Here is a 19,814-nt window from a genome sequence, read left to right as displayed (position 1 = left end):
TTAAAACATCTTGGTGATATGATGAAAATGAACTACAATAGCAGGTTTATTTAAAACTCAGAAAACGTAACTTTCAGCTTTTTTTTTTTTTTTGTTAACAGGATTACATCATGAAAGCACATTCAGTATGCTTATTGGAGATTTCGTTATGGCTGCTAAAAATCTCTGATTTCTGGCTGTATGAGTTTCCTAATTGGATTCTAAAATTACTCAACTGCTCAGACACAGTTTGTACAAGCAGGAAATAATTACAAGTAACAATAATAGAATCTTATCCTTTTAACCACTATTTCTTCCTTTTCTTTTTTCTTTTAGGAATGCATTTCATATCCTATGTTACTTTCAAACCTTCCTCTGCTATTTTAAAATGTAATTTGATCTTTCTGAGGAAGGAACCTCATCTCTAGTAGACTTAGATGGTAAATTTCTATAGATTATTGAACATTGTAATTAATCCTAAGAATGCCAAAGTAAATGTTCCTGCCACCTGTAATATTTAGTCTTTATATGATTTAGTGTCAAGGATGATTCCATATAACGAGGTATAAAGAATTAGTTACTGTCTCATAACTCTCCCAATCTTCAAATTCTTAATCTGAATGTCAAATCTTTACTAATGTGGAAGCCAGAACAAAAATATCAAGCTTGAGAGAAAATAGTGTAAATTTTTTTTTCCATCTAAATGACTTTTTTCATTTGATGTAATTTTAACTGTATTATATTTCCCTACTCTATTAATTTTATTATGTAAAGTTTTCCCAATTTACTTTCTGAATATGATGAGGTAAACTGGTGGTGTCTGTGGAAAGCTGAAAAGCAGACATTGAAAAATCCATATTTGTAAGAAATGTCTTAGTCTGGGCAACACTATGCCTGGGGCCTAGAGAATTTCCTCCATTACATGTCCAGTTTTTCTTTTGAATAGTGTAGGAAGGAGAATTTTGATAGTACCGTGTCTTATGCCCAGAATGTTGTGTTCCCTCATCCTTTATCCCTGGAATATATTTGAGTTATAGGAAAAGGGAAATAGTGTGATGTTTCAAGAGAAAGTAGGTTACCTTACTGCTCTTAAAGGTGATATTCATCCATCACTGCAAAGGAGTTTCCAGAATTTATGTCTATTAACCTATAGAATGTAAATGGCTTTATGTTCTCCAAGTTAAAATCACTCATGTTAAGAAACGCTATATGGAATAGGTGCCTAACCAATGCTTCCAATATTCTGAGCTCTGAGAGAAAAAAAGAGTAATAGCTAAAATTTATATAAGATTTACTATATGCTTGGCAACACTTTAGAGTTGCACATATATTAACTAATTTAATCTATACAACAACTCTCTGAGGTATGCACAACAATGATTTTATGAGGAAACCCGAGGACAGGAAGATTATTGTAACTTGCCCAATGTCATGATACAGCTTCATTAACTGGTGGAGGTGGAACCAGGACGCATACACGGGTGGTCTGGTTCTAAAGCTGGGGCTCTTGATCACTGGTCTATACTGCTTCACTACTAGGGCAATACAATCATAAAAGGGGTAAGTAATGTATTTACGTTTTTCAAAATAAGTGTGGAGAGAAAAATATTTTAAAAATGGTAACTTTAAATCTTATCTTTTTATGTGGTATCAGAAAAGCTAGTTATAATAAGTTTTACCCATGAAAAACATATTAGAAGCCTTGTTTATAAAAATCATTTTCTGAACTCAAATCTTATTCCAGAAGATCAATGTCTGCATGGTACATTGTGCATAATTTAATTTTCCCAGTTGAACATCTTGACACTATATGAACCATGAATGCATGAAATAGGAATTCCAAATGTCTTCCACATGGTGAGACAACTTTCCAATACTTGTGCAGGAAGTCTAAGAGTAGTTTGAAATTAAGATATGCCTGTTCTTGGTGACTTTTATTATGTATGCCCAAGGTATTAGCACTTGTCTCTGAGTGGGACTCTGAAGTGATAGATAGATGAGTCTGCTGTCTGTATTTAGGCACTTTGCTCATTTCCTGAGAGCTGTGTGGAAGGCATTTGGGTGCTCATTAAGTTCCCCACCATTCCCCGAGAGCAACAGGTGGCGAATCAAAGCTTCCCTGGTATTTCATGGCTGGTTTCCTCAATGTCTTGGAAATAACGGATGGCATTTGCATGCTTTCTGTAGTACCAGCAGATAAGAAGGGGATGGATAGCAACAGGAAGAAGTATTTCCAAAGCATAAACTAACACACAAGTTCTTGCTACCACACATTCTAAATCCATACATGTGGTTTCATCTTTTAAATATTGTTACTCATTCAAACTATGAAATCATAATTAACTATCCTATGGTTAGCAACCTAGCAGAAGCAACAAGGTACAGTAAAGGAATAAAGAACATCTCAAGTTAATGAAGCTATATCATAAAGTTATAAATTTGTAACTCTACATTTATAAATATCCAATGACTACTAATGACTATGTGTTCTTAAATTGTCTCCTTCAGAACATGATTTTATTTTTTAATGTTTTATTTATTTTTTGAAGGAGAGAGAGAGAGAGAGAGACAGAGCATGAGCAGGGGAGGAGCAGAGAGAGAGGGAAACACAGAATTTGAAGCAGGCTCCAGGCTCTATGCTTTGAGCACAGAGCCCAGTGTGGAGCTTGAACCCATGAACCGTGAGATCATGACCTGAGCCGAAGTCGGACGCTCAACCGACTGAGCCACCCAGGCGCCCCAGAACATGACTTCTTTATACTGAGCACCTACTACCTACATTATAAAGAAAGAATACTGCCCACATCCTGAACTAGAGCAAGAAGTCAAAGCTATTAAACCAAAGCCAGAATCTGTGATTTAAATCAAACAGTGGGTAGTTCCCCGGCAGTACTTGATAATTAAAGAGAAAAGTATCTCTAGTGGAGGATAAAAAGATTTTATCAACTGGTAACTAATTCAGGCTTTAAAAAACAAAGGAAAATATCAGCTATACAATCTCAATGGCATACATCTGGCAATGTCCTAGGACCCTAGGAATAAAAGCATTTACTGGAGGTGGCAAATCACCAACACTCTTCCCAATCTGAAAAAATTCAAAACATCTGGACTAGTTCACATACGACTAGGGCAATGCCATGGGATGTTTTTCATGGTGGAAGACAGAAAATGAGTAAGAGGTAATGATAACAATAGTGGTAACTGAAATAGTTTTCTGATTATTTTAGGGGGTAAAGCCCCAGTACCTTTACCCTTACATACTCTTTTCTCTCTATGACAGTGCCTCATACTCCGCAGAAGGGACAGCTGGATTTTGGTGCAGCGCTGAGGTTCCTGCCACATGAGCTGACATTGACAGCACAGCCCTGCTAACTTAGGAGCCAGTGCTGCAGAAAACCCTGCCCCAGACCTTCCCCAATGCCCCTCCTTTCCAACGCCTTTCCCCTTATTTATAACGCAACCAGGTTCTTTTAAACTAATATTGAGTATAGTTTTCTTAAATTTGTTTAAAAATCTATGACCTTCTGATCATTTGTAAAAAGATTTTTTTTTAATGGACAGGAATTACTAAGTAACTGCCATAAATTAACTCTACAGCAGGAAATCACATATTTAATGAAGTTATTTTGCTAAATACATGCTAATCTGAAAAACACAGTTTTCGAGTCTGTTACTTATACCAAACATACTCATAAAATATATGTGATACCATATGATATCTGGGAACTCAATAATTTAACATGTTTATTCTAAAGCCATATTATCTCATGTACCATACTTCAAACACAACCTTCATCAAACAGTATACATGACCCCCACACTGAAACTAGGATTATTAATTTTAGAATGGTCTAATGCACGCTAAAGATTGATTCAAAATCTATGAAAACAATGTAAGGAAAAATCTTACTTGCATCATGTTACTCTATCAAATGCTTCTAGAATTTAAAAAATACCTAAAACTTTTAATCTTTATTTATGTAATTATGATTATAATTATGATTATTTTACTTTTAAGCTTTAAAAAGCAGATCTTAAAGGAGTAACTACTGCTAAGGCAGTAGAAGGTTAAGCCTTGCCAGTTGCCATGTGAAAAATTTTAAATAATTTTTAAAAAGTATGTTTCTTGACCTTTTTTAAGTAGTTTTAAAACGTAAAACTATGCTTTCAAATTAAGCTTTAAGCAATTATTTCAAAAGATACATACAAAGTTCATGGAAATAGTATATGGGTCAGAATAGTTTAGTAATCGGATTTGTACTTTGCAGTGGGAGTTATTGACAGGAAGTGGAAGCAGAAAACATATTAAAGTGATTATTATAATGAGTGAATTACAAAAACAGCTGCCTCCATGTTCGATTGATGGGGATGTTAAGACTCTGATTCTAGTCAAAATCTGATAGGATGTTAAAAATAAAATTAAAATGTGAAAGTAGACATTCTAGACTTAAAAGAATTCCTATTGGCACTTACATTTTTCTAGGGGCATAGTAGGTTCAACAGTAGAATATACTGTCCAGACATGTTTGCCATATGTCCAGCAATGGCAAATGTTAGCAATATCTGTGTTTAGTTCTCAATTTAAAAAATTTAAGTGAGATGGCTGGAGAGTGTTTAAAGAGAGGCATTATATTTTTAGTTTTCATTTTTTCCTATTTTCCTTTGATTTTTGTGGCTTTCTTAATTACATTTCTATGAAGCTGAGACTGTCAGTGCAGTATTTACCTTTATCCCCGGAAGTCCAGGAAGCCCAGGAAGCCCTGGTTCACCCTACATAGGAAAATCACATAGCATTATAGAACAATAGTCACTCAGTCACAGTATGTGGAGAAAAACATGGTAAATGTTCCTAGCTGAATACTTGCTGCATATATATACATACATAAATGCTGTCTAGTTTCAAGGACTTTGGTGAGATTACAGTTCAGTCAACTCTTGATTCAGGGATTGGTTGACTATTTTGTAGATTTTTCTGGATTTTTCTCTCTTCCTGCCATCTCACTGCTCATTGGCATTTCTACCAGAAGGCAAGCAAGAGAAGTAGAAGGAAAAGGCATTCCTACGTTTTATTATTCCCTGGTAAATGATTTCTTGCGGAAGCTGAGGCTTTTTGCTTAAATGAGGATTATGTACGCATTTGAATAATGCATCCTATTCCAGGGCTCTCTTACCTCAGATAATCAAGAGTTGGCTGTGTGAACAGATGGTCACACCAAAACAATATACATTAAGTCTTGCTCACTTAAAAGTATAGTAAGATTTCTTTTCCATTCCTGAATGATGAGAAGATAAATGCGTGGTTAAGATTATACTTAACTCCAGCCTGTATCTCTAACCATTGTTGAGTCTGGGTAACCCTGCTTAGCAATTTTGGGCTAATGGTACCCTGTGTGCAGCTGTTCCTGAATTCAGGTTTGAGATTAAGTGATACATTTTGTGTGAGCGCACTGGAGTCAAACTAAATCTCATTTTCACAGAATTGTCTACATTATACAGTTATACATTTTGACAGAATTGTCTACAAAGTACAGTGACAAGAGGTTACATTGCTTAGAAAATCTCCTGAATTCCATTAAAGAAGCATAAAGGAAATGCTGGGGAAAATGAAAGTCCATCCTGTATTGGACTGAGATGACTATTATTTGTGGAAACAATATTTGAGGGTAAAAGGCACACACTGTTTCATAATGGTCAGTCAGTGGGATAGACAAAAATACCCAAAGAGATTAGGGCATCAAACTAAGTAAAAGTCGTAAAGAGAGGTACTGCTTTTAATCTAAATGCTTTGACAACCCCATTCCATGGAAAATCTACTAAGAATAACCAGATATTTCATCTTTAACAGTAGTATTTTCATATTACGAAAAGCCATAATGTGCTCTGGTATTATAAAAAAAAAAATGGCTCCACACACTGTTTATTAAGCCGTATGGTTAGACACAGAGGGGACAATGACTTTCCTGATGGTTTAGTTCACGGGAGCTTCAGGAATGCAAAAGAAAAACTACGCCGTTTGAAACTATATAACTGAAATTTTGCACTGTGAACAGTAAGACTAAGATGAGGTTAAGCCAGAGAAGAAAGAATGGTCATTAAGAATTTGATATTCCATTCAAAGAATACTTGTCCAAGTAGATTAAACTATACACAGAAACATTATACATTGGATTTTCTTTTTCCTTTCCCTTTTGCCTTTCAATCAATAAATTTAAGAAGCTTTAATAAATAGGGCTTGCATCCATATTTTACTGAAGATTCTCTTTTACTTAAAAAGTACAAGGCCTTCGAATGCACAGTAAACTGCAGTAGAATATACAACCAATAAAAGTAAACATATTGGTGATAAATCTATAGTTTTGTATTGTTTTAGAAAAGTCCCCTCAAACTCAGGACATCCTATTTGAACCATCTGTGAAAATATATAGTTCCTATCATTGTTTCTATACAAGAGAAATGTCCTCTCCACACACTTCCCTTCCACCATATTAAAAGGATTGTATGTTTACTTAAAAAAAGAGTTTTATATACACATGCATACATAGACACACATCTATGTTTTCTATCAGTGAGAAATGTGTATAAGACATTATGGGATATTTTGTAACGTAGATTGAATACTTACAGAGACTCTGAGCATTTAGCTATTCCCTACATCACATGTGTATGTGTATACATACATATATATATATATATATATATATATATATATTTATATTAGATTATTAAATGAACTTTGTAAAGGACAGATATTTCATGAATTCATATTTCATAGTATTGTATTTTTGTAAATTTGACCTTTCCAAATTTATGTTTATTTACTGTAGCAGTCGACACAATGAAAGATTATAAAACATTTAATGTTACCCTTTGTGGAACATCTCAACATTTTCAGGAAGACTTCTCTTCCTATATGAGTTCCATGAAGGCTTGTCTTCCAGTTAAGACAATTTTTTGTTACCTTCACTCTTGCCTGCTTCTTAGCTCAGGAGCTTCTCTGGGGTGAGGTCTTGGGCATGCACAGCCCAAGGTCAGATGTGGGTCCTAATTAAGAATTGGTTTGTTCTTCCATTTGAAGAATACTTGTCCGAGTAGATTAAAATTTACCCATTATATTTTGGGTTCTTTTTCTTTCTTTCCTTTTGACTCTTTACCCTCCATTAAAAGAGACCCTTGTCTGCTGTTAAATTCGACTCTGCTTTTGCCCCACATTTCTGTTACAGTATATATTTCTAGATATACTTCAACTGGGAGGGTCCCTTCCAATGGGGAATCAAGTATTTTTATCCCTTTAAAGTTAAAAAATAGGGGCGCCTGGGTGGCGCAGTCGGTTAAGCGTCTGACTTCAGCCAGGTCACGATCTCGCGGTCCGTGAGTTCGAGCCCCGCGTCAGGCTCTGGGCTGATGGCTCAGAGCCTGGAGCATGTTTCCGATTCTGTGTCTCCCTCTCTCTCTGCCCCTCCCCCGTTCATGCTCTGTCTCTTTCTGTCCCAAAAATAAATAAACGTTCAAAAAAAAAAAAAAGAAAATTAAAAAAAAGATGAAGTTAAAAAATATATTTTAAAGAGATGCAGAGAAGGTAGAAAAGTAAGAACTATGTGATGAAACACAATACCTATTTTTATAAATCTACACATTCACTTTACAAACAGAAATACACACTCTAACTCATGTATCAATCACACATTTTACTGTTGAATCTCGAAAAGAAAAAAAAAACTATAATGAGACCATTTCTACATTACGAATGTGGATGTAAATAACAAATTTTCATACTGGACAACACCAACAGTGGAAAGCGAATCAATGGGCGTTTCCTTCTGTCCAGAAACCCTACATTTCTGGGAATGTCCCTCATGCAGGAGGTTAAGTACTGAATCCACAGCACAGTTCTCTACTGATGAGGGAAATGCTATGGAAGATCTCTTGAATTGATTCTGTACTCAGTTCTGTTTGTCATTTTCTAATCTAAGTAAGCAGCAAGCATGGGAATACTCTACTTTTAAAGCAATGTTGGGGTAAGTACTGCCAAATCCTGATATTAGACAAAGGAAGTCATAAATATTGTGGGCAAGTGAGATTGCGTCAAAGGGTAGAATCTGGCTTAAATATTGATGAAAAAGATGCTGTGCATTTCAGGGCACATACTCATTCAAATAGGTTGTAAGCTTTTAATGAATCCACCCCTTCTCTTGATATAATTTAAAGCAGATTTTTAATGAAATACGAAGGAAATCCAATGTTTCCATATGTAAGCCTATAAACTTCCAGGAATGAATCTAAACCTGTATTTCTAAATAATCATGAGAAGGCAATATTTTATTAAAAAATTGAAAATCATTTTAGATCTTCCACTCTGAAAACAGTGGGACCTATACAAGATTATAGCAGATTTGTTTCAGTTTTTGTTAAAAAGACATAATAGTCTTGTAGGCATTTCTTTTAGTATATCAGATTTAGAGAGTAATTTAAATTTAGCCTTTAAATTTTAAATACTAAGGAATCTAAAATTAGATCATCTGAGAAGATTATTTGCTTTTTCAAACCAAAGCAGACCATAGATCTCTGATGATAGCACTAATTTCAAATTTCTTACATAAAGAATCAGTAGGAAATCTTAGGGATTAAACAGAAAATTTCGCAGAGTTCTGCTGGGCCCTTTGAAAAAGTCTGAACTGTACTTGAAACTGGGCCTGAGGAATCATTGCTCTTAGAGCCTGTGTTTCAAAGAAAACTCTATTTTTAAAAATTTTAAAAGAACATGAAAGACCTTCTCAAAAATTACTTTCATCGTTAAGTCTTTAAAGAAAAGCAATGATCTTCTTCTCAATGACTTCTAGAGTGTGGGGACATTATTTTTTTCATGTCTTAAGGTTCCAAACTCCTATAATGAGATTTATTCTCTGTTTTCCTTTATACCAATGAGGTAAATTCTATGTCTCTAATCACATTTTTTCTACAACATCAACTATTGCTAGATAAACGCAGAGTCGTGATCTTAAGAGCTTTAACCTAATGTGGAATTCACATTTACTTGTTAGCTACAATACATCTGTTATCTAAAATCTAACCACATTGGGCACTGATATCCAGATGCTCAGACAATAAACTGCTAACAGTTGTTTCCTGCCTCAGACCCAAATGAGAATATGAATGCAAAAAATAATCATTGCATATCCTCTAATTGATCACTGAAGTGAAGCACAAATGATTAAAAAAAAATCACGTATGTATCTGTAGATTGGTTAAAGTACTTGGCTAGTGTCTCCAATTAAAATTTAGTTTATTAACAAATCTGGTTTGTATAACATAACATTCATTGCATAGGTAGATATGATTCACATAAAAATTACCGCAGATTATCAGTAAGGAAGTATTTGAAATGAAAAGAAAAGGAATATAAGAAACTATCATTCCCTACTGAAACAGTTTAGTAAATATTCATTTCTTCTCATGAATGATAGAAACATGCAGAGTATCTTTAAACATGCAAGATAAGTTGTTGGCATTCCAACCCAACTGATCTTTGTTAGCCTCAAACAGCTGAGTATATGCAGATGTTAGTTAATAAAGCATCTTTTTACATGTACACAGTGTTTCATATTTGGCTATGGTCAGCATCAGTCCTTTTAAAATGCAGAACAATCAATAACACTCTGCATGCAAAGCATGAAAATTGTATCATTTTGCAATAATTGCTTTCATTTTACACAGTGGGTAGTAGATATAAAATGGCAAATATGAGACAAAGAACACACTAGAATAAAGATGTTACCTTTTGCCCTGGACGACCAGATTCTCCAGGTTCCCCCTGACCAAAGAAAACCAAAGATGAAAAAAAAAAAAAAAAAACAGTCTTAAGACAATTTTCCAAAACCTCAGGCCTCTGGACACTTTCACAGAGACAGCCTAGTCTCCTTGATCATATGTGTTTCATTCACTTTATTCTATTACTCTATATCTCACTAGAGACAGGAACTTTTTTTTCTTTTTTTTTTTTTTGCTGCGGACATAACTAAAGCTCACATATGAATCCACATTTCCATAAAAACCAATCACAGAGACAAGTGAAGGCAAGACCTCTTATTTAAGCCTTTACCAGATTTCTAGTAGATACTCCCTGTTGTGTTTGAAAGCTGATTATTGAAGAAGAATAAAAACAGTTATAACCATCAAACTTGGAACAAAAGAAGAGAAAGCAGAGACTTATAAAATTCAACACTGTAACTCCTGGGGTATAAACACTCACAAGGCTATAGTTACCTTAATTCCTGCCGCAGATGATCCAGGGTCACCCTAAAACAAAACCCGTGGGAGATTATTCCACAAGTTATGAGAATAGGAAACATACAAACACACAGAAAACCATCTCGACATGGCACTCAAAGGGAGCCCCATGACTAACGGGCCTGACTATGCTCCATAAAATGATATCAACATATCAGCTGTTAAGATGTAAACAATTTCCAAGGTAAACAATGCACTTTCTAAAAACATGGGTTTATTTTGAAAGCAAAATACTTAACGACTATATTCCTTAAAGTAAATATAAATATACAAATATGTATCTCTTCCCTTGATACAGTGCTAAAAGTGTGTTCTGAAGTAGTAAATTATAATTTGGAGACCTGGAACTTTGGTTTTCTCTATTTCTGGAATTTATTAATGTCACGGGCTATCAGTTACTGGGAGTTCCTTGACCCTCTGGGTCTTCAGAAAGTCAGGGTTCAACAGATGAAGTCAAAGGGTTAATGATGTCGAGCTGGAAAAAGCCACGTAGCAGGTCAGTTTGTTTTCCTCATGAAGCACAGTCACAGTTATGACCGGCACATTTTCTCTAGCTTTACATTTATTTCATTGTGATGCAGTCACCAGAAAATTACAGGATGATGGATGACTCATGGGTGGCAGGGACACATGTACGATCTGAGAGAAAATCTTGAGATAGAATCTGGTTTTCTAAAAGGCAATGTATTCCTTTGGGAATTCACAGAGGGTGACTACATTTTCAAAGCAAATATGCTATAAAATAAGCAGAGAGATTAGTAGAAAAGAATAGGGAGGTTAGTTAAGAATGTTGCTTATTTCTGAAATGAAGCCAGCAATGGGCCTAGATTTTTAAGCTCCTTCTAGCCCCTTGTCCCGTGAACATGCTACAAGGCAAAACAGGGAGAAAACTTAGCCATTTGAGACTGTCAAGAAGATAGGAACAGCCATAAGGAGGAAGGCACATACTTGGATTTCCTCAGCTGTCACATCTGTGCAAGTGCTCAAGGAACTCCAGGGGTCTAGTTCCTTGTTCTGGATTTAGGAAGCTCCTCATCGCTCTCTTTCAGAGACAGAGATGAGGCCTCAGGCCTCTGTGCCTTGAGCACTTGTCCCCCTCTCTGAATCCCTTCCCCCTCTGCAGGCTGGCATCTTCTCTCTCTTGAGGTCTTGGCTTAAGTGGCTCTGCCTCAAAGAACCTTTCACCAACCAACTTAAGATTTATGCCCCTTTCACCCACATCTTACTGTTCACACTGAGCTCTGTTCATGTCCTGCATAGCTCACTCCATAATTACGTACTTATTGTCTGTCCCTTCGTTAGACAATCAGCCACATGGAGGCAGATTCAGTGTCAATTTTTATTCAGTGCCTAGCCCATAGTATATGCTCAATACATATATGATGAATAAATGAACAAATCTCAAAGAGAATGTTTTTTTTTTTTTTTTAATTTTTTTTTCAACGTTTTTTATTTATTTTTGGGACAGAGAGAGACAGAGCATGAACGGGGGAGGGGCAGAGAGAGAGGGAGACACAGAATCGGAAACAGGCTCCAGGCTCCGAGCCATCAGCCCAGAGCCCGACGCGGGGCTCGAACTCACGAACCGCGAGATCGTGACCTGGCTGAAGTCGGACGCTTAATCGACTGCGCCACCCAGGCGCCCCAAAGAGAATGTTTTAAATAAGTCAGCAGTCAAGGATCAAAATGAAAAATTGGCGCCTGGGTGGCTCAGTAGGTTAAGTGTCCAACTCATGGTCTGTGCGATTAAGCCCTGTGCGGGGCTCTGTGCTGAGTGTGGAGCCTGCTTGGGATTCTCTCTCTCCCTCTCTCTCTGCCCCTCCCCTGCTTGTGCTCTTTATCGCTCTCAAAAAAATAAATAAACTTAAAAAAATGAAAAAAATTTAGGAAGGAAAACAAGCTTAGGAAGAAGAAGGGAATAATAAATTAGCTTACTGAGGAAACTGATATATATGTGATCCTCTGTGATGTCTGTAATTGTTTTAACCCAAGGAAAAATTAAAACATGACAAAACATAAGAAAAGGACCTTAATTACTATATTATACTGATTTCTCTTTCTAATCATTAACATTCGATTGAGTTCCAAATGGGAAGTGAAATAAATGTGGCTAATAAAATAATACTTATTTCTATTTCTACTAAATCAAATCTGAAAGCCATCAACACCAATGAATCAGGTTTGTAATAGTTTGCACAATAAGACCTTTGTATTCCTAAAAGCAATTTTGACTTTGCTAAGTCCCGTCCCTCATCTCATTTATACCTCATAAAACTCTGATGAGATAGGGCAGATATTACTATTTTCATTTAATAGATAAGGACATTGAAGCAACAAGAGGATAAGTGAATTTTGGACTTCCTATATTCCATTGCCATGTTCTTTTTATTAGAATAAGAATTATCGGTTTATTTCATTTTGACAACAGGGCATAAAGGTTCCAGTAAACTTGTAAATAAAAGGAAGCTGCTTGTATTAACTGCAGTTTAAAACCTTTTATTTTTAGTGTCTTAGTGGAAAGTGTCTGGATAATCCACAAATGAGAATAAGGACTAGATTTAGTTCTCATAGGAAGTAGATGGAAAGAAAAGGACAGTTTCCTGAAAGGCTGATTTATTTGTGGAAATTGGAGCAGTTTCATTTGATGGGGGACTATGAGTGATATTTTAATTTTCTTTTAAAAACTTAGACTGTGAAATCTTGAGGAATTTTTCTAACTTTTAAGTGGCAAGACAACTGCTGAAAGCCAGTCATAAGTTGAACATTTTAAAGGATAATGCTGCAGGGAGTGGAAATAAAACAGTCAGTGTTCATAATCCTCATTTCTGCAAAAGTGAGAGCAAACGCAGGATTACAGTAGGAAAACCCAACTATGTCTTTTTTTTTTCAATATATGAAGTTTATTGTCAAATTGGTTTCCATACAACACCCAGTGCTCATCCCAAAAGGTGCCCTCCTCAATACCCTCCCACCCCCCTCAGTTTGTTCTCAGTTTTTAAGAGTCTCTTATGCTTTGGCTCTCTTCCACTCCCAAGTATGTCTTAAGTAGAGTCTTAGCTTCATAAGTCAGCTGGTCTGGAAACCCAAGTTTTAACAGGGTAAGTCACCAATGGGAAAATTCTTTGAGGAGACACTTGAGATAAATAGATTGGGCTTTACCATTGATCATTCAAACACAAAGAGCTTCTGGTTTTGGTCATGCTAATTTTCAAATACAATAGTTGGTATATAACTTTATGCATGTGTTAATAAAGTCTATGTGGATAAATGAAGTGAATATGGTGACATTTCTGTCATTCATTAATTCATTCTGTAAATGTTTGTTGAGCACCCATTATGTGCCAGCTGTTTGCAGGGATGCGAGGAGCTGGGTGAAACAGGAAGCAATGCAGTTACAATCCCTGCCCTTGACCTGTGCTCATGATAATCACATACCAATATATGTACACAAAAATGTTATTGGTTGAAAGCATGAAAAATACTTTCCTTTTTTTTCTTTTTTTTTAAATCTGGGGTAGGAAGAGATTCTCATGTTTAGGATATTCTGTGCCCCTTATATGCCAGAAGACATGATAAACAAATGCTTGTCACAGGAAAGAGATCTACCATTCCACAAAAATAAAAAACAGTTGAAAGGAAAAAAAAAATTTTTAAAGGTTGTTTATTCAATAAATATTTATTATCTTACAACTATATGCCAGGAACATGGATTGATGCTGGGAATAATTTGGCATCATATAGTTTTTTGTTTATTTATTTGTTTTTCCTTCTCCAATGAGCCGGATGTCCAATTAAAAAAGGAATTATAATAAATCCCAATAACAGTTATGAAAGGGACTTTAAAGAGTGCTATGGGAGCACAGAGTAGGTAGCCTAAGCAATCTGGGGGAGACTGAAAGGCTGCCTTAGGGAAATGATTTATAAATTAAGGTCTCAGTGGACTGAAGAATAGAACATGGAGGAGGGAGTGGACAGAGAGTGTTGTAAGGTGAGAGAACCATATGTGCCAAGTTAGAGAGGGCCCTGCATTGACCCGGGATGGTGCAATGTGGAGGTGAGTGGGGGTGGGGGCCCTCTTAGACAGGCCTTCACATGTGATTTTAAGAAAAGATAATTTGATTGGTAGCTCCAAATATGGGCGTGGATTCTGGAAAGGCTCAGAGGATGCAAATCAAAGATGCTATGTGGGCATAAACTAAGAAGACAGTGTGTTTACAGGAATGGAGACTGAGGGAGCAGTGAAAATGAAGGCACAGAGAGGCTGTTGCTAGACAGTGAAGGTAGAGCTTCTGAATCTGCAGACTGAATTGTGAGTAATAGAGTGGCATGGTCAAACCATTCAGCGTGCTGCACAGACACCTACTTTCAAGTTGACCAAAAGAGATAACAAATCCATTTCTGCATTTGTTGGGTGGCATTAACACTCCAAAGAGCAGAACATAACCTTTGCATAGTCACTCCACACATGACTGAAATCATTCTCTGGCATGACACTCTCAAGCCTAGAGTGCACGGCAGTTGCTGGCCACGGACAAAACCCAGCCTAGTGGTTTTTACAGTTCCACAGCATTTCCAGATGACCAGTCTGGAAAGGTTTAGATTGCTTTACCATCCAAAGGCACTGAGTTGGATCAAAAGGAAAAAAAAAAAAATCCTATTAAAATGAATCAGTCAATGATGTAATTTACTACATCAATGGCAAAAAAAAAAAAAAAAAGGCATTTTTTGATTTTACATCTAGAACTTGGTACATGATGAATGAGTTTCACATACTGAACCCAAAGGCCATGAGAAGACTGTTTCCAACATACTGGAAACAAATTATATGACAGAAGCAGGAAATGTTTTAAAAAAACACATCAAAAATTATATTCCAATTACAGCATTCTCGGGATGAATGCTAGAGGTCAGATTACATATTATACGTTACACATTCCTATTTACAATCCCCTGTTTAGACCTATTGAAAGTTTATAGAAATGATTTCCGTTTCAACTGAAGGATTTCTTGTACTTAATTTCAGTTGACTAGTAAAACGTCTTGATAAAAAAGAAAACAACCAGTCTAGTTGATTTCAATTTCCATGTGGTAAGAAAGCTAACATTTATTGAGAGTTTACTATGTGTGAGTCAATATGGTAAATGATTTGCATTAATAGAAAACAGTATTCCTTTGAGATGAACTTGGAATTTTCAAAGAAAAAGGTTACTTTACTACTGGAAAATTAAATGTTAAAAATGTGTGATTAAAGAAACAATTATTGGTCTACATTCTAAAAATGAAGCTTTAAATGCAACTTCTAAAAGCATAAAATTCTCTACATAAATCCACATAGGTATTGTTCAGACTTGGCATAAACTTTTTTCACTCAAAAAAAACTGCTCTCTGTTTAGAAGATTTCCTTTCTTTAAGCAGAGACTCGTAACGAAGGCCTGTGGGCCAGTTCCAGTTTTGTGTGGCCCATGTGCTAAGAATGGTTTTTACATTTTTACATGGTTAAGAAAAAAATGAAAAGAACAATATTTCATGACACATGAAAATTACATGAAATTAAAATTTCAGTGTCCAGAAATAAAGTTTTATGGGAACACAGCCATACTCATTTGTGTACATATTGTTTATGCTTGCTGTCACACTGTCAGGACAGAGTTAAGTAGTGTGACAGAGACCACAAAGCCCAGAAAACCTAAAATATTTATATTCTGGCCCTTTACAGGAAAGGCTTGATGACCTCTGGTTTTGAGTATAAACAAAAAAGTTAAATATAATATCCAGGTTTATATTTCTGGGGGTTGAAACGCTGACTTTGAGAGTCATCAAGGTATATCATTGGTCTTATTAAGTATTAAACATATTCATGCCATATTTTATTGCCGCATGATAATTAAATTTGACAGGTATATAAAAGGGGTCTATAGCAGTGCTTCTCAACTAGAAGTGATTTTGTCCCTCAGGGACATTTGGCAATGTCTAGAGATAGGTTTGGTTGCCACAACTACTGGTATCTAGTGGGCACAGGCCAGGAATGCTGTTAAATATCTAACGCCCCCCCACGAGAAAGAATTATCTAGCCCAACATGTCAATAATGCTGAAGGTGAGAAACCTTGGTCTATAAGAAACTGAGGGTCGACTCTAATTTCTGGACTGCTCCTTGAACACAAACATAATTGCTACTTGGTGACATTAATTCATTCCTACCATCATCCATGCCATATTTATATTAATATTTATAAGAATGAGAAAGATAAATTTCTCTTTATTTTATGAGTATGTTTTTATGACTAACCATTAACCATCTGCACTGTAATAATTTTCAAAGTGAAATTTATTTCACTTTGAAAATTTATTTATTTCACACATTTATTCTCCAATGTGAGCCTAAATGAATAAATCTTTTTTTAATCATTCAATTACTTTGCTTGATTTTAATTAAAATCTGACCATTTTATTTTCAGTTTCTTAAAAGTTCTTTTCTTAATTCTTAGCATACAGCACAAGTGAAATAAAAGGCCCTTCCTATGTCAGAGATGTCTATAAAGTATGAATCCAAGCAAAAGCTATAATGATAGACGGGGAGAGCAGTATGAAAAGAGGATGGAAGATGAACCACAAGACCACTGTAATATAAACACTAATAATGGTTTAAAAGATGAAAAAAGTGAATGAGAAGGCTGACAAAATATCTGAATTTAGTAGATTTCAAGTTGAGGCAAATTTTCAAGACTGCATTAGAGGCTGTAATCAAATGACATTTGCTTTCAAACTTTTAAATCTCATCCCAATCCTGTGACATGTTCTCTAACCAAATTGCAACAAATGGAATCACTTTAGAAACTTTATTTTATTTAAAAACATCTTTTTAATGTTTATTTATTATTAAGAAACAGAGACGCGGAGCATGAGCATGGGAGGGACAGAGAGAAGGGGAGACACAAAATCCAAAGCAGGCTCCAGGCTCTGAGCTGTCAGCACAGAACCTGACATGGGGCTCGAACTCACAAACCGTAAGATCATGACCTGAGACAAAGTCGGATGCTTAACCAACTGAGCCACCCAGGCGCCCCTAGAAACTGTATTTTTATATCTCTGAATATCAAGGGAGTAGTGCCTCATTTACACATGAATAAATGGTTTTATTCCATGGAAGCCATATTACTAGAAACCTAGCTATACATTATCTAGAATTTGTGACATCCCATTTTATTTTAAAAATATTTATGGGGTGCCTGGGTGACTCAGTCAGTTAAGCATCCGACTTTGGCTCAGGTCATGATCTCAGAGTTTGTGGGTTTGAGCCCCGCATCGGGCTATGGGCTGACAGCTCAGAGCCTGGAGCCTGCTTCCGATTTCGTCTCTCCCTCTCTCTCTGCCCCTCCCCTGCTTGCAGTCTGCCTCTCTCTCTTTCTCAAACATAAATAAATATTAAAAAAAAATTTTTTAATATTTAAATTTGTAGCTAAGAGCTTGTGGAATGATCATCTTTATAAATTGGATATTTAAATGTTTTCCAAACTCATAGAATTATCTCTCACCTTACCATATTAAGCTATCAGTCTCTTTCCTCACTCAAAATCTTCTGTTTTCACATACATGGAATAGATTTCTTGCTCATACACATACCCTTTCATATTTCACAAACTGTACCTTTTCGCCTGTGTCACCTTTGGGGCCACTCTCTCCAGCATCTCCCTAAGGGGGGAAAACGGGATATATGTTAAATATATTGGTGACATTACACACAGGATAGTTTTCATTATTTTAAGCTTGCTTTCATATGCACTATATATTAAAATCTCTTGAGAATATTCTGTAGAACTGACACATTTTGACTTAAGCAGTTGCCTGATACCAACTGGTCCACGTAAAATTTATTGCAATGAACACAGCTGAACTGTTTCCAACTACTCTATGATATCAACAGAAAGCAGTACTTTCTCTGACTTCTAATAGCTCATGCTGGTTCTTAAAGCCTCCTTCACTCTATCTCTTTTCTCCTCTACTCAAAGAGCCACTGTAAGAAAGCCTTTTTCCTGACCATTCCCTCAATATGCCACATGCCTTACCACCTCTGTCTCCTTCCTCCTGCCATTCCTGCCACCTGGGTTCCTGCCCTCCCCTTTCCCTTCTCTCTGTGTAAATCCTACTCTGTCTTCAGGTTCAGCTCAAGTCAAATCTCCAAAGCTTCAAAATGCATGACACACCCCTCAAAACCTGTGGACAGATTATTTTATCTGCACTTCTGTGTTTTGCATTTGTGAAATGAATGTTTTCGATTTTATTTGAAAACTCTCTCTTTTATAATTACAATAAAATAAATTGGAGACTTTATGCTTTCTTGCTTATTTTTGAGATTTCCTGTGCTTCTTCCCTCACTGACATCTCCTTTCCACCACGAAGCAATGCATTAGAAGAAAAAAAGAGTCCTTCACTCATTATCCATGCTTTGATTCCTTCAATGCCGAATTCTTTAATTTAAGTCTTACAGCATGTTATAGTGGAAACATCATGGACGTTGGCGCCAGAAAGACTGAGCCCAGCTCCAGCACCTACCGGGCAAATGAAATTCTCCCTACATCACGTTTCACATGTGTAACGACGTAAGGGCAAGAATGCTTTATGGGATTAGAAGAAATAAACAATATGCTGTGTGTAAAGCAACTAGGACAGTAGGGGACACACCATGAGCTGCTAATGATAGCCGTTAGCAATAACAATGCATTATTGTTGCTAGATTCCACAGGCTGGAATGCCCTTTTGTTTAGCTTCATATTAGGTCACTTTTCCATCATTGAAAAGTTTCCTTTAAATAAGAGGTAAGTATTGATGATGGTTTCCAAGGGAGAGAGAAGAGATGTAGGGGAGAGAGACTTTTACTTTTTTCTCTCCATTTTCTTTTCTTGTTTCAAACATGTATGAAGCTAACTGCTCAGGCATTTGTCTGTGGTGCCGGACACCCCACACGGGCCCTCGAGCCGGAACCCCTCTATCTGACGAATCCCCGGAACGGCGCTGGCTCTCCTTCTTTTCCCTCCTTAATTTCTACACAACAGAGTCATCTGATGATTAATTAATTTCAAGTTAATTACAATAAACTGGTTGGATGCCAAATAAACGTACTGATAACCTATTATGAGAGACCTTTGATAGGCAGCCTACTAGCATACTTTTAAAAAGATTGCATGGCAATCCCTTTATTAAAAAGCAAAACAGACACAACAAACTTTCTTATTAGGAAGAATGGCTCCGAGTGGTCATGAAATGAAGGGGTCTGAGTGAGTTCTCCCCTCTGGTTTGCTCTCCTTCCATTTAAATAAATCTCTTTTTAATTTTTGTTTTACAGTGCCAAATAATACAGTTATAGTCAAGAAGTTTGTTGGATCTTTAGATGTACTAACTACTTTGGTGATTAGAGGTGATAGTATTAATTCGTCAGAAATACCGGATCAGATGTAGTATCTTGGTAGCTTCCTACGCAGACAGCACATTTCTCAAACACTATTAAAGTAAATAGCATGAAAACCAGGAAAATTAGCACCACAATATGCATGGG

The 19,814-nt window shown here is 36.2% G+C and overlaps 1 protein-coding gene across 1 annotated transcript in view; it reads right to left on the bottom strand.

Moving 5' to 3' along the window:
- Positions 1-19,814, bottom strand: part of COL25A1 (collagen type XXV alpha 1 chain) — a 469,078-nt gene that overhangs the window by 64,176 nt on the left and 385,088 nt on the right. Inside the window, exons 15-18 of the mRNA XM_025921769.2 lie at positions 17,909-17,953; positions 10,240-10,272; positions 9,752-9,787; positions 4,705-4,749 (exon numbers count right to left, since the gene is read on the bottom strand). Of these exons, the coding sequence (XP_025777554.2) occupies positions 4,705-4,749; positions 9,752-9,787; positions 10,240-10,272; positions 17,909-17,953 (159 nt within the window). The remainder of the gene's footprint in view (positions 1-4,704; positions 4,750-9,751; positions 9,788-10,239; positions 10,273-17,908; positions 17,954-19,814) is intronic.

Source organism: Puma concolor, chromosome B1, assembly GCF_028749965.1.
Source record: "Puma concolor isolate L17-30 chromosome B1, mPumCon1.1.hap2, whole genome shotgun sequence".
NCBI classification, from domain to species: domain Eukaryota; kingdom Metazoa; phylum Chordata; class Mammalia; order Carnivora; family Felidae; genus Puma; species Puma concolor.
The sequence above is the reverse complement of the archived record's forward strand: the minus strand, read 5'-3'. Positions and strand labels throughout refer to the sequence as shown.